Source organism: Emys orbicularis, chromosome 11 (genome assembly GCF_028017835.1).
Source record: "Emys orbicularis isolate rEmyOrb1 chromosome 11, rEmyOrb1.hap1, whole genome shotgun sequence".
NCBI lineage: Eukaryota > Metazoa > Chordata > Testudines > Emydidae > Emys > Emys orbicularis.
Genome location: NC_088693.1, coordinates 40,454,979 through 40,468,989, shown reverse-complemented (window position 1 = coordinate 40,468,989; position 14,011 = coordinate 40,454,979). Strand labels below are relative to the sequence as shown.

Genomic DNA, 14,011 nt, shown 5'->3' with positions numbered 1-14,011 from the left:
ATATTTCATAGGAAAATTAGGCAAAGATCTCATACACTTTGCTCAAGTGTAACAAGCATGGTTTAAATGGAAGTCTAACAGTCCTAAAATTCTGGTAATGCACAGATCAGCAAATGTGTAAAAATTCACATTTAAACAGAAACTGCATGAAAGTTTCTTGTAGTTCCAAATAGTCTGTTATCACATACATATATATACACATATAGACACACACAGAGATATACATATATATCTCATATAATGACTGTTTCATTTACACTGGAGCAAGCAGTCTCTTATAAAAATCAAAGAATTATAAAAATGTAGCACTAAAAGGGACCTGGAGGGAAAAAAAAATCAAGTCCAGCCCCTACACTGAGGCAGAAAGAAGTAAACCTAAACCACTCCTGACAGGTGTTTGTCCAACCTGTTCTTAAAAACCTCCAGTGATGGGGATTCCACAACCTCCCTTTGAAGCCCATTCCAAAGATTAACTACCCTTATAGTCAAAACATTTTTCCTGTTATCTAACCTGAATTTTCCTGGCTTCAGATTAAATCTATTACTTCTTGTCTTACTTTCAGTGGACATGGAGAACCATTGATCACTGTCCTCTTTATAACAGCCCTTAACATAGTTGAAGACTCCCCCTCTGGTAGTCTTAGACTTAAGTCTGAAGACTAAACATGCCCAGTTTTTGTTTTTTTTTTAAACCTTTCCTCATAGGTCAGGTTTTCTAAACCTTTGATCATTTTTGTTGCTCTTCTCTGGCCTCTTTTCAGTTAGTCCACATCTTTCCTACAGTGGGGGGCCCAGAACTGTACACTGTACTCCAGCTAAAGTCTCACTAGTGCTGGATAGGACAATTACCACCCTTGTCTTACATACAACCCAGAATGGTATTAGCCATTTTCACAATACATCACATTGTGACTCATATTCAATTTGTGATCCACTATAAACTCCAGATCCTTTTCAGCAGTAATACCACCTAGCCAACTATTCCCCATTTTGTAGCTGTGCATTTGATTTTTCCTTCCTAAGTGCTTTGCACTTTTCTTTATTTAACTTCATCTTGTTGATTTCAGACCAATTCTCCAATTCATCCAGGTCATTTTAAATTCTAATCCTGTCCTCCAAAGTCCTTGTAACTTCTCCCATCTTGGTATCATCTGCAAATTTTCTATGCATACTCTCCACTCCATTATCCAAATAATTAATGAATATATTGACCACGACTGTGGAACCCCATTAGATACAGCCTCCCAGTTTGACATAGAACCATTGAGCACTACTCTTTGAGTACCATCTTTCAGCCTGTTGTGCACCCACATTATAGTAATTTCATCTAGACCACATTTCCATAGTTTGCTTTGAGAATGTCATGTAAGGCCTTACTAAAAATCAAGACATATCATCTATTGCTTCCCCCTATTCACTAAGCCAGTGACCCTGTGAAAGAAGGAAATTAGCTTGGTTTGGCATGATTTGTTCTTGGCAAAGCCATGCTGGCTATTCCTTACAACCCTATTATTCTCTAGGTGCTTATGATCGATGTGCCTCCCCTACTTTGGTCTGCCAAGCCCCCATCCCTCATCATTTAAATCCCACCTGTAAATTCACTTCTCTGAAGCCTACAATAAGCAATTGAGTTATTTTCACTATTTTTAACTTGATCGATGTTATCTGCATATGGTCTTTAAATTTCCACCAAAACGCATACAAGCCTTAAACTTAGTAACTGTGGCCCAGTCCTGCATTCTGATTCATGCCCATGGACTGCAGCAGGATCAGGCCCTATGTGACTCTTTTGCAGATATCTTAGCCCTTTACTGCCCCATTTCCTCCACTGTGTCTTGTCCACATTAAAATTGTAAGCATTTGTGGGAAGAGATAGTGGGTCCAATCCTGTGTCCACTGAAGTCAATGACAAAGCTCAATGGTGCAGGATCAGGCCGGCCTAGTGTCTTTTTATGTCTGCTGTTATAAGTCTAGCACACTTTGTGACAATAAAAAACAAAATAATAATAAAGATGATCCTAAACGGCTGCTTAGAGGCCTTCTCTTATCAAAAACTTACTCGCAGCTTCATTTTGAGGCATTACAGTTGTGACACTTGAAAAACACTTGCCTATTTTCAAAGGGGAGTTAACAAATTTATAGTATGTGGAGGTTTCCTGTGTGTTTCTACAGCACCTAGCTAACTAGGGCCTTGATTATGATGGGGGCCTTTGGGTGCTATCACAGTACAACTTAAAAACACTGTAGGAAAAAAAAATTGTACACAGAATCCATTTACAACAGTGAGTAAGGACCTTATTCTACCAAAGTCATAACAGGGCAAGGAAGTTGTTTATCAGGAGGAGTCTTCGCTGAGTTCCATGTACAAATCCCATGTACAAGTGTTATCTCGGTAGGTGCAACTACCTAACCCATAAAAGAAGGGAATAAATGGAGTAGGAACAGGGGCAAGAAAATCCACTGAAAATTCTTCCGTGCCTTCCAGTGTAATACTTTTATCACTAAAACAGAAACATCTTCTTCCGTTTCTTACACATTGCTAAATACAGAGTCAACACTTAAACAATTTGTATGGAAATGCCCATACACCACTCAAAATTTACTGGACATGTAATTCTGTCACTTTTCTGCATTATAATTGTCTTGCCCCATTTCAATGGCAACTGAAATTATTGCAGAAGTAGGGAGCAGCTAGCATCTTTCTCTGTATCACAGGGACAGAATTACTATTAACAGAGAAATCTATTCTGGTTAAAACTCAAAAAATGAACAGATTAAATAGCTGGATGAGATTTTTAAACTACCGGTAGTCATTTTGGTATGAAATAGTCTAGGTTCCCTCAGAAGCTAATTTCTCTTGTTTCTTATGTATTCTAACACTGCCCCCTTGTGATATACTAGAGTTCTGCACATATTAAGATAGCTTAATATTATCCCAACTCAGGTAAAACAAGACGTTTTACCTGTCAAATCCTAAATTTGTGTTTTCCCTGTTATCTCTAACATCTAAATCAATGTGGGAAATATCTTGTTTTAATAAAATAGAAGAGAATCAGGCATTTCAACACCATACAGTTCCGTTCCCGTCTTGCTGATAGTAGTTAACATCATCAATGCCTAATACAAAAGAAACATAGAGCCTGTTCAGGTGTTAACTAAGTAAAAAGAAGAGCTGATTATCCCATTTTAAATTAAAATTGTTGATTTGCCATGTTTAAGTCTATGCTGATATCTTTTTCCAATGAGATTACAAGTTTGGTTGATAAAAGGGAATTATGTTGATGTAGTGTATTTAGATTTCTGTAAGGTGTTTGACTTGGAACCACACATTTTGATTAAAAAACTAGAATGTAATGTTAACCTGGCACATATTAAACAATTAAAAGCTTGCTAATTGATAGGTCTCAAAAGTCATTGTAAATGGGAGAATCATCATCCAACAGGTGTTTTTCTGAGGGGTCCTACAGGAACTGGTTCTTAGCACTATGTTACTTAACAATTTTATTAATGTCCAGGAAGAAAACATAAATCACCACTGATAATGTTTGTAGATGACAGAAAAATTGGGGGAAATGGTAATAATGAAGAGGACAGGTCACTGATATAGAGCAATCCAGATCACTTAGTAAGCTGGGTGCAAGCAAACATTTTAATGCAGCTAAAGTAAATGCATACATTTAGGAACAAAGAATGTAGGCCATGCTTACGGGATGGGGGACTCTATCGTGGGAAGCAGTTACTCTGAAAAAGATATAGGGCCCCTGGTGGATAATCAGTTGAACAGGCTCTCCCCAATGCAACGTTGTGGCCAAAAGTGCTAATGTGATCCTTGGATGCATAAGCAGGGGAATATTAAGCAGGAATAGGGAAGTTATTTATCTCTGTATTTGGCACTGGTGCGATTGCTGCTGGAATATGGTTTCCACAATTCAAGAAGGATGTTGATAAATTGGAGAGGATTCAGAGAAGAGCCTCGAGAATGTTTAAAGGATTAGAAAACATACCTTATAGCAGTAGTGGGCAACCTGCAGCTCGTCAGGATAATCTGCTGGTGGGCCACCTTTAAATTTGTACGTCCACCCGCAGCTCCCAATGGCCACAGCTCACCACTCCCAGCCAATGGGAGCTGCGGGAAGTGGCATGGGCCTGGTTGCTGCTTCCCACTGCTCCCATTGGCCGGGAGCAGCGAACCACAGCCACTGGGAGCTGCGGGAGGATGTGCAAATATAAACCAACGGTCTGGCGCCCACCAGCAGATTACCCTGATGGGCTGCATGCGGCCCACGGGCCGCAGGTTGCCCATCACTGCCGTATAGTGACAATCAAAGAAGCTCAATCTATTTAGCTTAACAAAGAGAAGGTTAAGGGGTGACTAGATCACAGTTTATATGAATCTACATGGGGAACAAATATTTAATAATGGTCTCTTCAGTCTAGCAGAGAAAGGTATAAACACGATCCAATGGCTGAAGATTGAAGCTAGACAAATTCAGCCTGGAAAGAAGACAAATTTTTAACAGTGCAAGTAATTAACATTGTAATAATTTACCAAGGGTCATAGTGGATTCACCATCACTGGCAATTTTAAAAATCAAGATTGGATTTTTTTTCTGAAAGATACACTCTAGGAATTATTTGGGGGAAGTTCTATGACTTATGTTATACCAAAGGTCAGAGTAGATCATTGATTTTCAACCTTTTTTCATTTGTGGACACCTAAAACATTTCAAATAGTGGTGCACACCCCTTTGGAAGTCTTAGATAGTCTGCAGACCACAGGTTGAAAACCACTGAACTAGATGATCACAATGGTCTTTCGCGCTTGGAATCTATGGATCTATATTCTGTTAGTGATCTGGCATAATAAATGGTTTGTTGTTGTTTTTAACCAAAAAACTTTCCAGTTCACATTTAAAGGTCATAATCAGAAATGAGAAAAACATAATCCCAAATCATAAGTGAATCATGTAAGTTTACTAGTATCTGCCATTTGATTGTCTTGATAGGGGAAGCCAGTCAGCTAGAATGCACAGGAATATTACTTACATTAGATTTTTAAAATCCTGAATTTTTCAGGTGGTACCATCCTAAGTGGTATTGGCACTAGAGATAAGATTGAGCCAGAACATTCGGAGTCCACATTTAAAGTGTGTCTGTATCTAAGATTCTGGTTCAGATCCATCTTTCAATATTTTACTGAGAGGATAAGAAATTTTGTCCTCAACACTGGAGTAATCTCATCTTTTGGGAAGTATAAACTGATCTTTTTTACCTGGGCATCCACTAGAGGTGCACGGAAAGGGGACTGCTAGGAGCACATTATCATTCTATATTGTGAGAATACTGCTGTCGATCGAGCCGAACAGCAACTTGCTCAAATTAGGCTAATTGTTCTCCCTCTCAGTCTATACTCAGTACAATTAAGAAGTTACTAAAAATAGTGAAAGAAAAGCTGTTTCTATATTTGTCATTTTTATATTGAATATGGAAATATGGAGGTAACTGTCAGGTGATTTTTTTTTTCTTGAATCCCAGCTATCACAGGCTTGTTTACACTAAAATTTTTACACTAGTGTAGCTACACTGATGTAGCTATATTGGTGCAAACGTCTAGAGTACATGACACATTGCTGCAAAAAGTGACCTGAACTGGTTTCAGATGGGTTTCAAACTGGGGAAAGCTACACAGGCTCAAGGAACTTGTTACACTGGTGTAGTGTCTCTATGTCAGTGTAACTACAAAGGAGCAACAAATCCAAAAAACAAATACAAATAAGCTCTATATGTGGCTTTTTCCAGTATCTCCTCAGGCAGAGAATTCAATGTGTTGATTACACTCTGGGAGAAAAGGTCCCCTTTATGTGTTTAATATAAACTTTAGATTTTGCAATTTCCAGGAGTGCCAAGTTATTGAGAATTTACTAAGTTTACCTAGTGTTTTACTGCTTCTCCTCTCTCCATGTCTTGCACATACATTATTTCTTGGTGCCTGGCCTAGCACACCAGCAGTCCTAATACTTTGATGTTATTACACTAGCTTCCTCATCTTACAGTGAAGGCTGCAGTGTGCTATTAGTGTCAGAGACCAGACACATGGGTGGTCATGTCTAGCAGTTGGAGCTGGAATCAGGACCGCTTGAATTGGTAGCCAGGAATCAGAGCCCATGGTCAGAGTCAGAGGTCAGATGCCAGAGCCAGAGTCAGAAGTCTGGAATCAGAGCTGAGGGTAGCATTGCCAGGCGTCCGGTTTTCAACCGGAACGCCCAGTCAAAAAGGGACCCTGGCAGCTCTGGTCAGCACAGCTGAATGGGCCACTAAAAGTCCAGTTTGCCGCAGCAGACGGTTCGGCGCGGCTCCTGGAATCGGCCGGCACATCCCACTGGCTCCTAGGCACAGGAGCGGCTGGGGTCTCCGCGTGCTGCCCCCGTCCGCAGGCACTGCCCCCACAGCTCCCATTAGCCACAGTTCCCGGCCAGTGGGAGCTGCGGAGCAGGGGCTCAAGGCAGCGCCTGTGCCTGGGACAGCACACAGAGCCACGCGGGCCGCTCCTGTGCCTAGGAGCCAATGGGACATGCCGGCCGCTTCCGGGAGCCACGCAGAGCCGGCCGCTGCAGCCAACCAGGAACTGCGGCCAATGGAAGCTGCGGGGGCGGTGCTTGCGGACAGGGGCAACGTGCGGAGACCCCTGGCCGCCCCTGCGCCTAGGAGTCAGAGGAACATGTCGCCGCTTCCCACCACCTGAGATAAGCGCTTGAGGTAAGCGCCACCCAGAGCCCACACCCCAACCCCCTGCCCCAGCCCTGAGCCCCCTCCCAAACCCCAATCCTGAGCCTCCTCCCATACCCAAATTCCCTCCTGGAGCATGCACCCCAACCCCTGCCCCAGCCCTGAGCTCCCTCCCACACCCTGAACCCCTCATTTCTGGACCCACCCCAGAGCCCGCACCCCCAGTCCACAGCCCACACCCCAACTCCCTGCCCCAGTCTGGAGCCCCCTCCTACACTCCAAACCCTTCATCCCTGGCCCCAGCCTGGAGCCCACACCTCCAGACGGAGCCCTCGCCCCCTCCTGCACCCAAGGCCGGCTCTAGGCACCAGCAAAACAAACTGGTGCTTGGGGCGGCACATTTTTAGGGGTGGCATGGCCAGCGCCAGTATGCCGCCCCTAAAAATGTGCCCCAGCCGCCCTAGCTCACCTCTGCTGCTGCCGCTCGCGCGCCGTGACAGCTGATTCGCGCGCCGCTGCTCCCCCTCCCTCCCAGGCTCTCAAACCTGGGAGGGAGGGGGAGATCCCGAGCGGCCGCGGCGCGCGAAACAGCTGATTCGCGTGCCGCTGCTCCCCCTCCCTCCCAGGTTTGAGAGCCTGGGAGGGAGGGGGAGACCCCGAGTGGCCGCGGCGCGTGCGCTGCTTCTCCCCCTCCCTCCCTCCCTCCCTCCTAGGCTTGAGAGCCTGGGGGGAGGAGGCAGGGCTGGGGATTTGGGGAAGGGGCGGAGTTGAGGCGGGGCCGGGGTAAGAAAAAAACGGGGGAGGGGGGCGGCCAAAATTGTTTTTGCTTGGGGTGGCAAAAATCCTAGAGCCGGCCCTGCCTGCACCCCAACCTCCTGTCAGTGAAAATGAGCAAGTGAGCAAGGGTGGGAGAGAGTGAGCGACCGGGGGGGGGCGGGAGGATGGAGTGAGCAGCGGGCAGGGGCAGGGCAAGGGTGTTCGGTTTTCTGCAAATCAGAAAGTTGGCAACCCTAGTTGAGGGTTAGGACCAGGTTACTTGGAGCAAGGTAAAGCAGGGGCAATGCTAAGGCCAAGGCAGGAGCAGGACTGGATCCAAGGCAAAACTAAATCAAGGCTGGAATAAAGCAGGAACAAGGCTGTGAGCAAGCAGACAAGGAAGCTAGCACGGCCATGGGCAAATGCTTTGAGCAGCCACTAAACTGCTGCTAGGCTTAAGAGCTGGTCTGCTGACTCTTCCAACCAATCAGGCAGCCGACTACAGGCCAGCTGTGCTCATTAGGGTGCGGCTCTACAGGCCTTGCTTCCTGACAGTCAGGATCAGCAAACTGCAATGGCTGGGGCTTCAGTTTAAACCTCTTAAGTAAAGGACAAAAATACATTTTTTCCATGGAATTCAATTCAAAAAGTTAGACCTTGAGCTGCACTTCATGCGAACCCACAATATGACAGACTGGTGATTCCTATTTTACATTCAGATCCAGATCCTCTTTCAGATTATTAAATTTCAGTTCCCCTAAATCAAGAACATGGGTTGCCTTTTATAGGAGCAAAAAGACAAAAAGTAAATTTAAACAGAAGAAAACGCGGCTAACACCAGCATGCTTATGATGGACAAAAGAGCAAAGTATTGACACTATGCAGACCATTTTCATCTAGCCCTTTTATGTAGTTCATAATATTTCTTTGTGCCATGCAACTGGGTTGTTTTAAAGAACAGTTGTATTTTTACCTGGTAGTTGCTCGTATCAGAAACTTTAACATCCAGTGATCCTGCCAAAACAGCATACCAATTTGTTCCGATATCACCCTGACGAAATACTAGAAAGATGAAATATTGTAAATAAACACTGTTATTGTAAACATATCTAACAATGCAGACAAACGTTGTTTTCATGTTGATGTATTACTGTACAGACTGCTAGCACCATAGGATTCGCCATACCATATCGGATTATTTATCTATCTGCTAAAATACCCAGTGAAACCGCAGCATACCAGCTTTAGGGTATCCATACATAGAATCTCAGTACAAATGAAAATAGATAGCAATGTTTCAGGCCACCTTTCTTGTTTGCTTTTCTTTTTTCTGCTATCCTAGTTAATAAAAAGGTCCTCTGAACTTGCGTTTACCATGGTGCCTCTGAAATTTGAAATATTTATTGACTTCCCCCATCAGTCATACTTTATATTAAAATTATTTTTATAAAAGGTTAATAAATTATTAACAGATGTTTAATAAATGCTTAATCAATTTTTTTAGATAGTTATACAGTCCAACAGATCAGTAGGTTGCTTATAACCATGGCGTATAATAATTTATAACACATTCTATTTATATCTGTAATACGCTTATAACATCTATTGATCATTTGCTAACCCTTTATTAACCATTCCTAAATGGAACTTTATATTACAGTGAGATCCACATGTCTTTGTTATGTTGCTACTATTATCTGATTCCCATCAGGAAAAATAATAGAGAATAGAAACCAAAGATATTTAGAAAATACCCTTATCAGGAGAAATACAAGGAGATAATTCACTTCTCTCTTTCTGGGGATGGTCCCTATAACTCTGTTTCAGAAAAGACTGTTAAAATATTTATCTACAATGCTACTTTTGTGGATTCCTCTTGTGCTTTAATAAAGTTTATGCTGAGAATCAACTTTATTTCATGCTATTTAATATTAAAGTAAAATATAGAGGATGTATGTACTATATTGATGTGTGCTTTAGAATGGGTATAGATACATTAACTAGATGTATACCAAAAACAAAACACAAAAAATCCATCTTATGACTGTAAAAGACCAAGCAAAGGCACACAAGCCTGCAAAAGCAATAGGTCAATGTTTGTGTGAATAATTTCTGTAGCACAGATCACCATTTTTGTGTTAATACCTACTTTAAATGGTGTTCATGCTGTGTACACATTATAAATCTATCGGATATGTATTTCTCTGAAAGTAATTTTAGACAAATAACTTATTTTTACTGCTTGCTGTTTTGGTATTTTTGTGGCATCTTTTCTGTTCTAAAAGTCTGCGCAAGCTAATGCTGCATTGGCAACTTGCTGCAAGATTGAAGGCTTCTGTATTAACAAGGGAGACTGCAGGTCACATACTAATACCTAGCTGTTATGCACTGCCTTTCATCCGTACATCTCAAAGCACTTTACAAAGGAGGTAAGCATCATTATCCCCAATTACAGACAGGGTAATGGAGACACCAGAAGGAGACAGGACTTGCTCAAGGCCACCCAGCCAACCAGTGGCAGAGTCCTGGTCCAGTGTTCTATCCACTAGGGAACACTGCCTCCAGGGACTCAGAGTAGAACTGCAATATGTCATATAGAAGTTCAGTCAACTCTGTCCCAGCAATGTAGATTTCTTCAACAGGATTCCCCATATATACTGTTGCCTTATCTGTCCCTAGAAGGGAATCCTGGTCTAATATATTATGAAACAACAACTTACATGTGATTCCCTTTTCCAGATTTTCATAGTATCCACAGAGACATATCTGCTGGAGAAGGTTTGGATGAAATTTCTCAAAAGCTTTCACTTCTTTCAGTCGGGTGAATATAATATCCACATCTTCACTGGAACGTTCCAATGGTCTGCATGAAGAGAAAAAGAATGGCTCATAAAGGATTTATCACAGAAACAGGTAATTCCCACCCACATACACCAAATCTAAGATTATTAGTTAAAAAATGTTTAATATTTGTGAGCCCATTAAATGCAGGTTGTAGGTGCATGCAACAACCTTGCAAACATTCCAAATAATCAAAACACCTAACCACTATATCCAACTTTATTATTATTATTATCATAGTGCCTGGCAACCCCAGTCACAACTGAATCCCCATTGTCTCAAGCACTGTATAAATATTTATGAAGATATGGTCCCTGCCCGAAAGAGCTTGCAATCTTAAAACTAAAACAAAGAGCAAAACCAAAACCACACCACAATGTGAGGAACAAGGGGTAAACATGGCATTGAAACCTATTGTTGTGGTCAAAGACACCCACGCAATGATTTTAGTTCAAAGACTCAAGCCTGAGGCCAGTTTATTGACATACATACCAGTGCACTGGGGTGCAGTCCGAAGACTGACACCCCGAGTACCGCTCGCAGGCGGCTTTATTGCATTAAACCGCAAGCAAAGTACAAACAATACGTCATGAGTTAAGAAACTAGGGTCGGGGTCAGTCCCTCCCCTAAACCGCGAGTTAAGAAACTAGGGTTGGGGTCAGTCCCCCCTCCCCCTTCTCCCCTGGTACCTTCCTCATTATTTTCCGAGAAGTGGGTGTTTATTTGGGTAGAGGGGCGCTTGGTGGTTTTCCCCAGGGGTGGTACTTGGCACCAGTTTGGGTACATTTCTCAAGACATGTTATTTTCTGGGGTCTTTTGGTTAAAGATTGGGGGGGGGGGTTTTCCATGGGACGCCTAAAGAGGATCTATGATTGGCTATTTTTGCAGATAGCTGGAATCACGGAGTGGGTCACAGATCACCCAAAGGAGAAGCTGCATGAGTTAAGAAATTGCATTTAGCTAAAGTTACCTATTGCTTCACACAAGTGGTTATTATATTTCATTAGTCATGAACATATTTCATTAGTGCTGCTGCTGGGGCTTTTCTTTTTTATTCTTTCCCTCCTTGCCCCCCCCTCCTCTGGTCACGACCCTTGACCGAGTTTGGCAGGGAATTGTGCAGTCTAGTCTAGTTCAGGCCCTGGCCTGGGCCCTGGCCTGTACTGCTTTGTGTAAGGGTAGTTAGCATAACAGATCTCTGTTGGAGGGTATTATTTTGGGGCCTTCAGACTCACAGCTCTAGCTATTAAAAAGAAGGCCCCCCTGCTCTATTTCCCCACACTATAAACCTAGAGTCCTGGCCCAGCTCTGAAGACTGAGGATACATCAGACATACAGAACTGCTTGCCATAATGGAGGTTTTCTATATTACTTTAAGGAATGCTAGTAAGCATGCTCAGTAACTATTACACCCACCCCGCTCTTTTAGATTTTACTGGGCACTTCTGAATCTCCAACTCAGTTTTCTGCATACATATAGAAACACAAATGATTCCAACAAATCCATTCCTCTGCTCCACCTCTTCTGTCCTTTTCTTTGTATAAGAAAAATAAAATGCTGTTGTATAAAAGCATGCAAGTTATGCAAGCTGGATATGAACAACTTCATTAAAAAGAAAAAAATGAAAGTGCTCCTATCTCTAAACAGATACAGCATAAATAAAAGGTATCCTACAACGGGGAGTGAAAATAATTGGAGGTAGGGCAAGACTATTGCACTCACTGGCACAAGATGGCATTGAGCCCAAGAGCTTAGTAAATTCAAAAAACAATTTAACATTTACATGGCTAATGTGAACATCCATAGTTACTTTACTAGAGCATTTTAAAATGTAGTTATAAAACTCTGTAATTCAGAGAATAAACCGACCACTAATTGAAGGCATTAGGAAGGACAATTATGGAAGATTCAGTACAAGGTTTCTTGCATCTTCTTGTGGAACTACTGAAACTGACCACTTTTAGAGTGGGATACTGCAATAGATGGACCACTGGTCTGCTATAGTATGGCAATTTTAATGTTTCTATGAAATTATGTTGGAAATTAGGTGCTGAAATTATTCTTGTACAAAGGGGTCTGGAAAACTTAAATCTTTTTCAGTGCCCTTCACGTCTACCCGCTGAATCTAGTGCTTCCACAAATCAGTTAATTTAACTGACCAAAATGCTAATTTCTTTTAAATACATGGAAATAGCATGACTAAAAAGGGACAAAGTTTAGCTTAATTTATATATATGTATTTGTTTCCCTCTTTCACCACAATGCAATGTGCACACTCTAAGTGCTCTTCCTGCAAAGAGATTTCTGGTGTTCCTCTTTGGTCATTCAATGCTGGCACCAGTGCTTGCCCCAGTGAGGAATACCATATCCCTCTCCTCTCACATTGTCTCACTGGCCCTCCATTTCTTATTAAACTGTGTCTGGGAGGGTTTAAATCCTCTATCCTCATTTACATTCCAATTTACCTTTATTAATACAGATGAGAGTAATAATTCTATGGTGTATACCAGGGGTGGCCAACCTGAGCCTGAGAAGGAGCCAGAATTTACCAATGTACATTGCCAAAGAGCCACAGTAATAGGTCAGCAGCCCCCCATCAGCTCCCCACCCCCCGCTCCCAGTGCCTCCTGCCCACTGGCAGCCCCGCCGATCAGCACCTCCCCCTCAGCTGTTTCATGGTGTTCAGGAGGCTCTGGGGAGGAGCGAGGGCATGGCAGGCTCAGGGGAGGGGGTGGGAAGGGGTGGAGTGGGGGCAGGGCTGTGGCAGAGCTAGGGGTTGAGCAGTGAGCACCCCCCAGCACATTGGAAAGTTGGCACCTGTAGCTCCAGCCGTGGAGTCAGTGCCTATGCAAAGAGACGCATATTAACTTCTGGCCACCCCTGGTGTATACAGTTGCTTCTACATCATAGCAATATCCTCTTACCTACTACCATAGGTATATCCTCTTACCTTCTTCAAACCACAGTCAATTACAATTGCTCCCTTTTAAATTCTTTCAAGCAAGGTTTTCACCCTCCTTATTTTTTTTAATCTTTGCATTAGCTGCCAGTTATTAATAAGTATTAATTCTCTTGTCAAAATGCTTTTAAGAATATTAGGAAGTGCAGCTTGAAAACAGAATTAAAATCCATTTATACTAGATCCCTACCTACACTATGCTGGCACTTGGAACACCAACTCACTTCTTTCATGTACCCCAACATTAACAGCAAAGGTTGACAAGTAAAGGGAAGACAATGATAATAATTCTCAGCACAGCACACTTTCTCCACAGAAGCCCTAAACTCTTCATGTCAAAGTTACTTTCTCAGTTTTTAAAATAAATGTGTGTAATTTTGTCTCCCGTAGTTTGCTTCCTTCCGTGTTGGAAACACTGGTAGGTTACACAGGCACAAAAAAAATAAACACCAAATCAAAGCAAACGTGCTTAAAAAGTCAAATTAATATTTCATTATATTTTTTGCAGCATTCACCCAGTTCTACTTACAAACCAGAGGACGGTATCGGGGGGTTGGGAAAGCATAGTGCTGGGAACAAGGTACTTCAAAATATTTAATGCCTTGATCCCACAATTTGCTATATGTAAGTTGACTGTTGCATTCCTGGAGAGCCCCACTGAAGTGCCGTGGGCTCCATATGGGACCAGCAGCTTTATTTTGTTGTTGTTTGATATCAAGGGAGAAGAC

At 42.5% G+C, this 14,011-nt stretch overlaps 1 protein-coding gene across 1 annotated transcript in view; it reads right to left on the bottom strand.

Moving 5' to 3' along the window:
• Nucleotides 1-14,011, bottom strand: part of RAPGEF4 (Rap guanine nucleotide exchange factor 4) — a 220,628-nt gene that overhangs the window by 185,608 nt on the left and 21,009 nt on the right. The window contains exons 2-3 of the mRNA XM_065412928.1: nt 10,203-10,345; nt 8,456-8,544 (exon numbers count right to left, since the gene is read on the bottom strand). Of these exons, the coding sequence (XP_065269000.1) occupies nt 8,456-8,544; nt 10,203-10,345 (232 nt within the window). The remainder of the gene's footprint in view (nt 1-8,455; nt 8,545-10,202; nt 10,346-14,011) is intronic.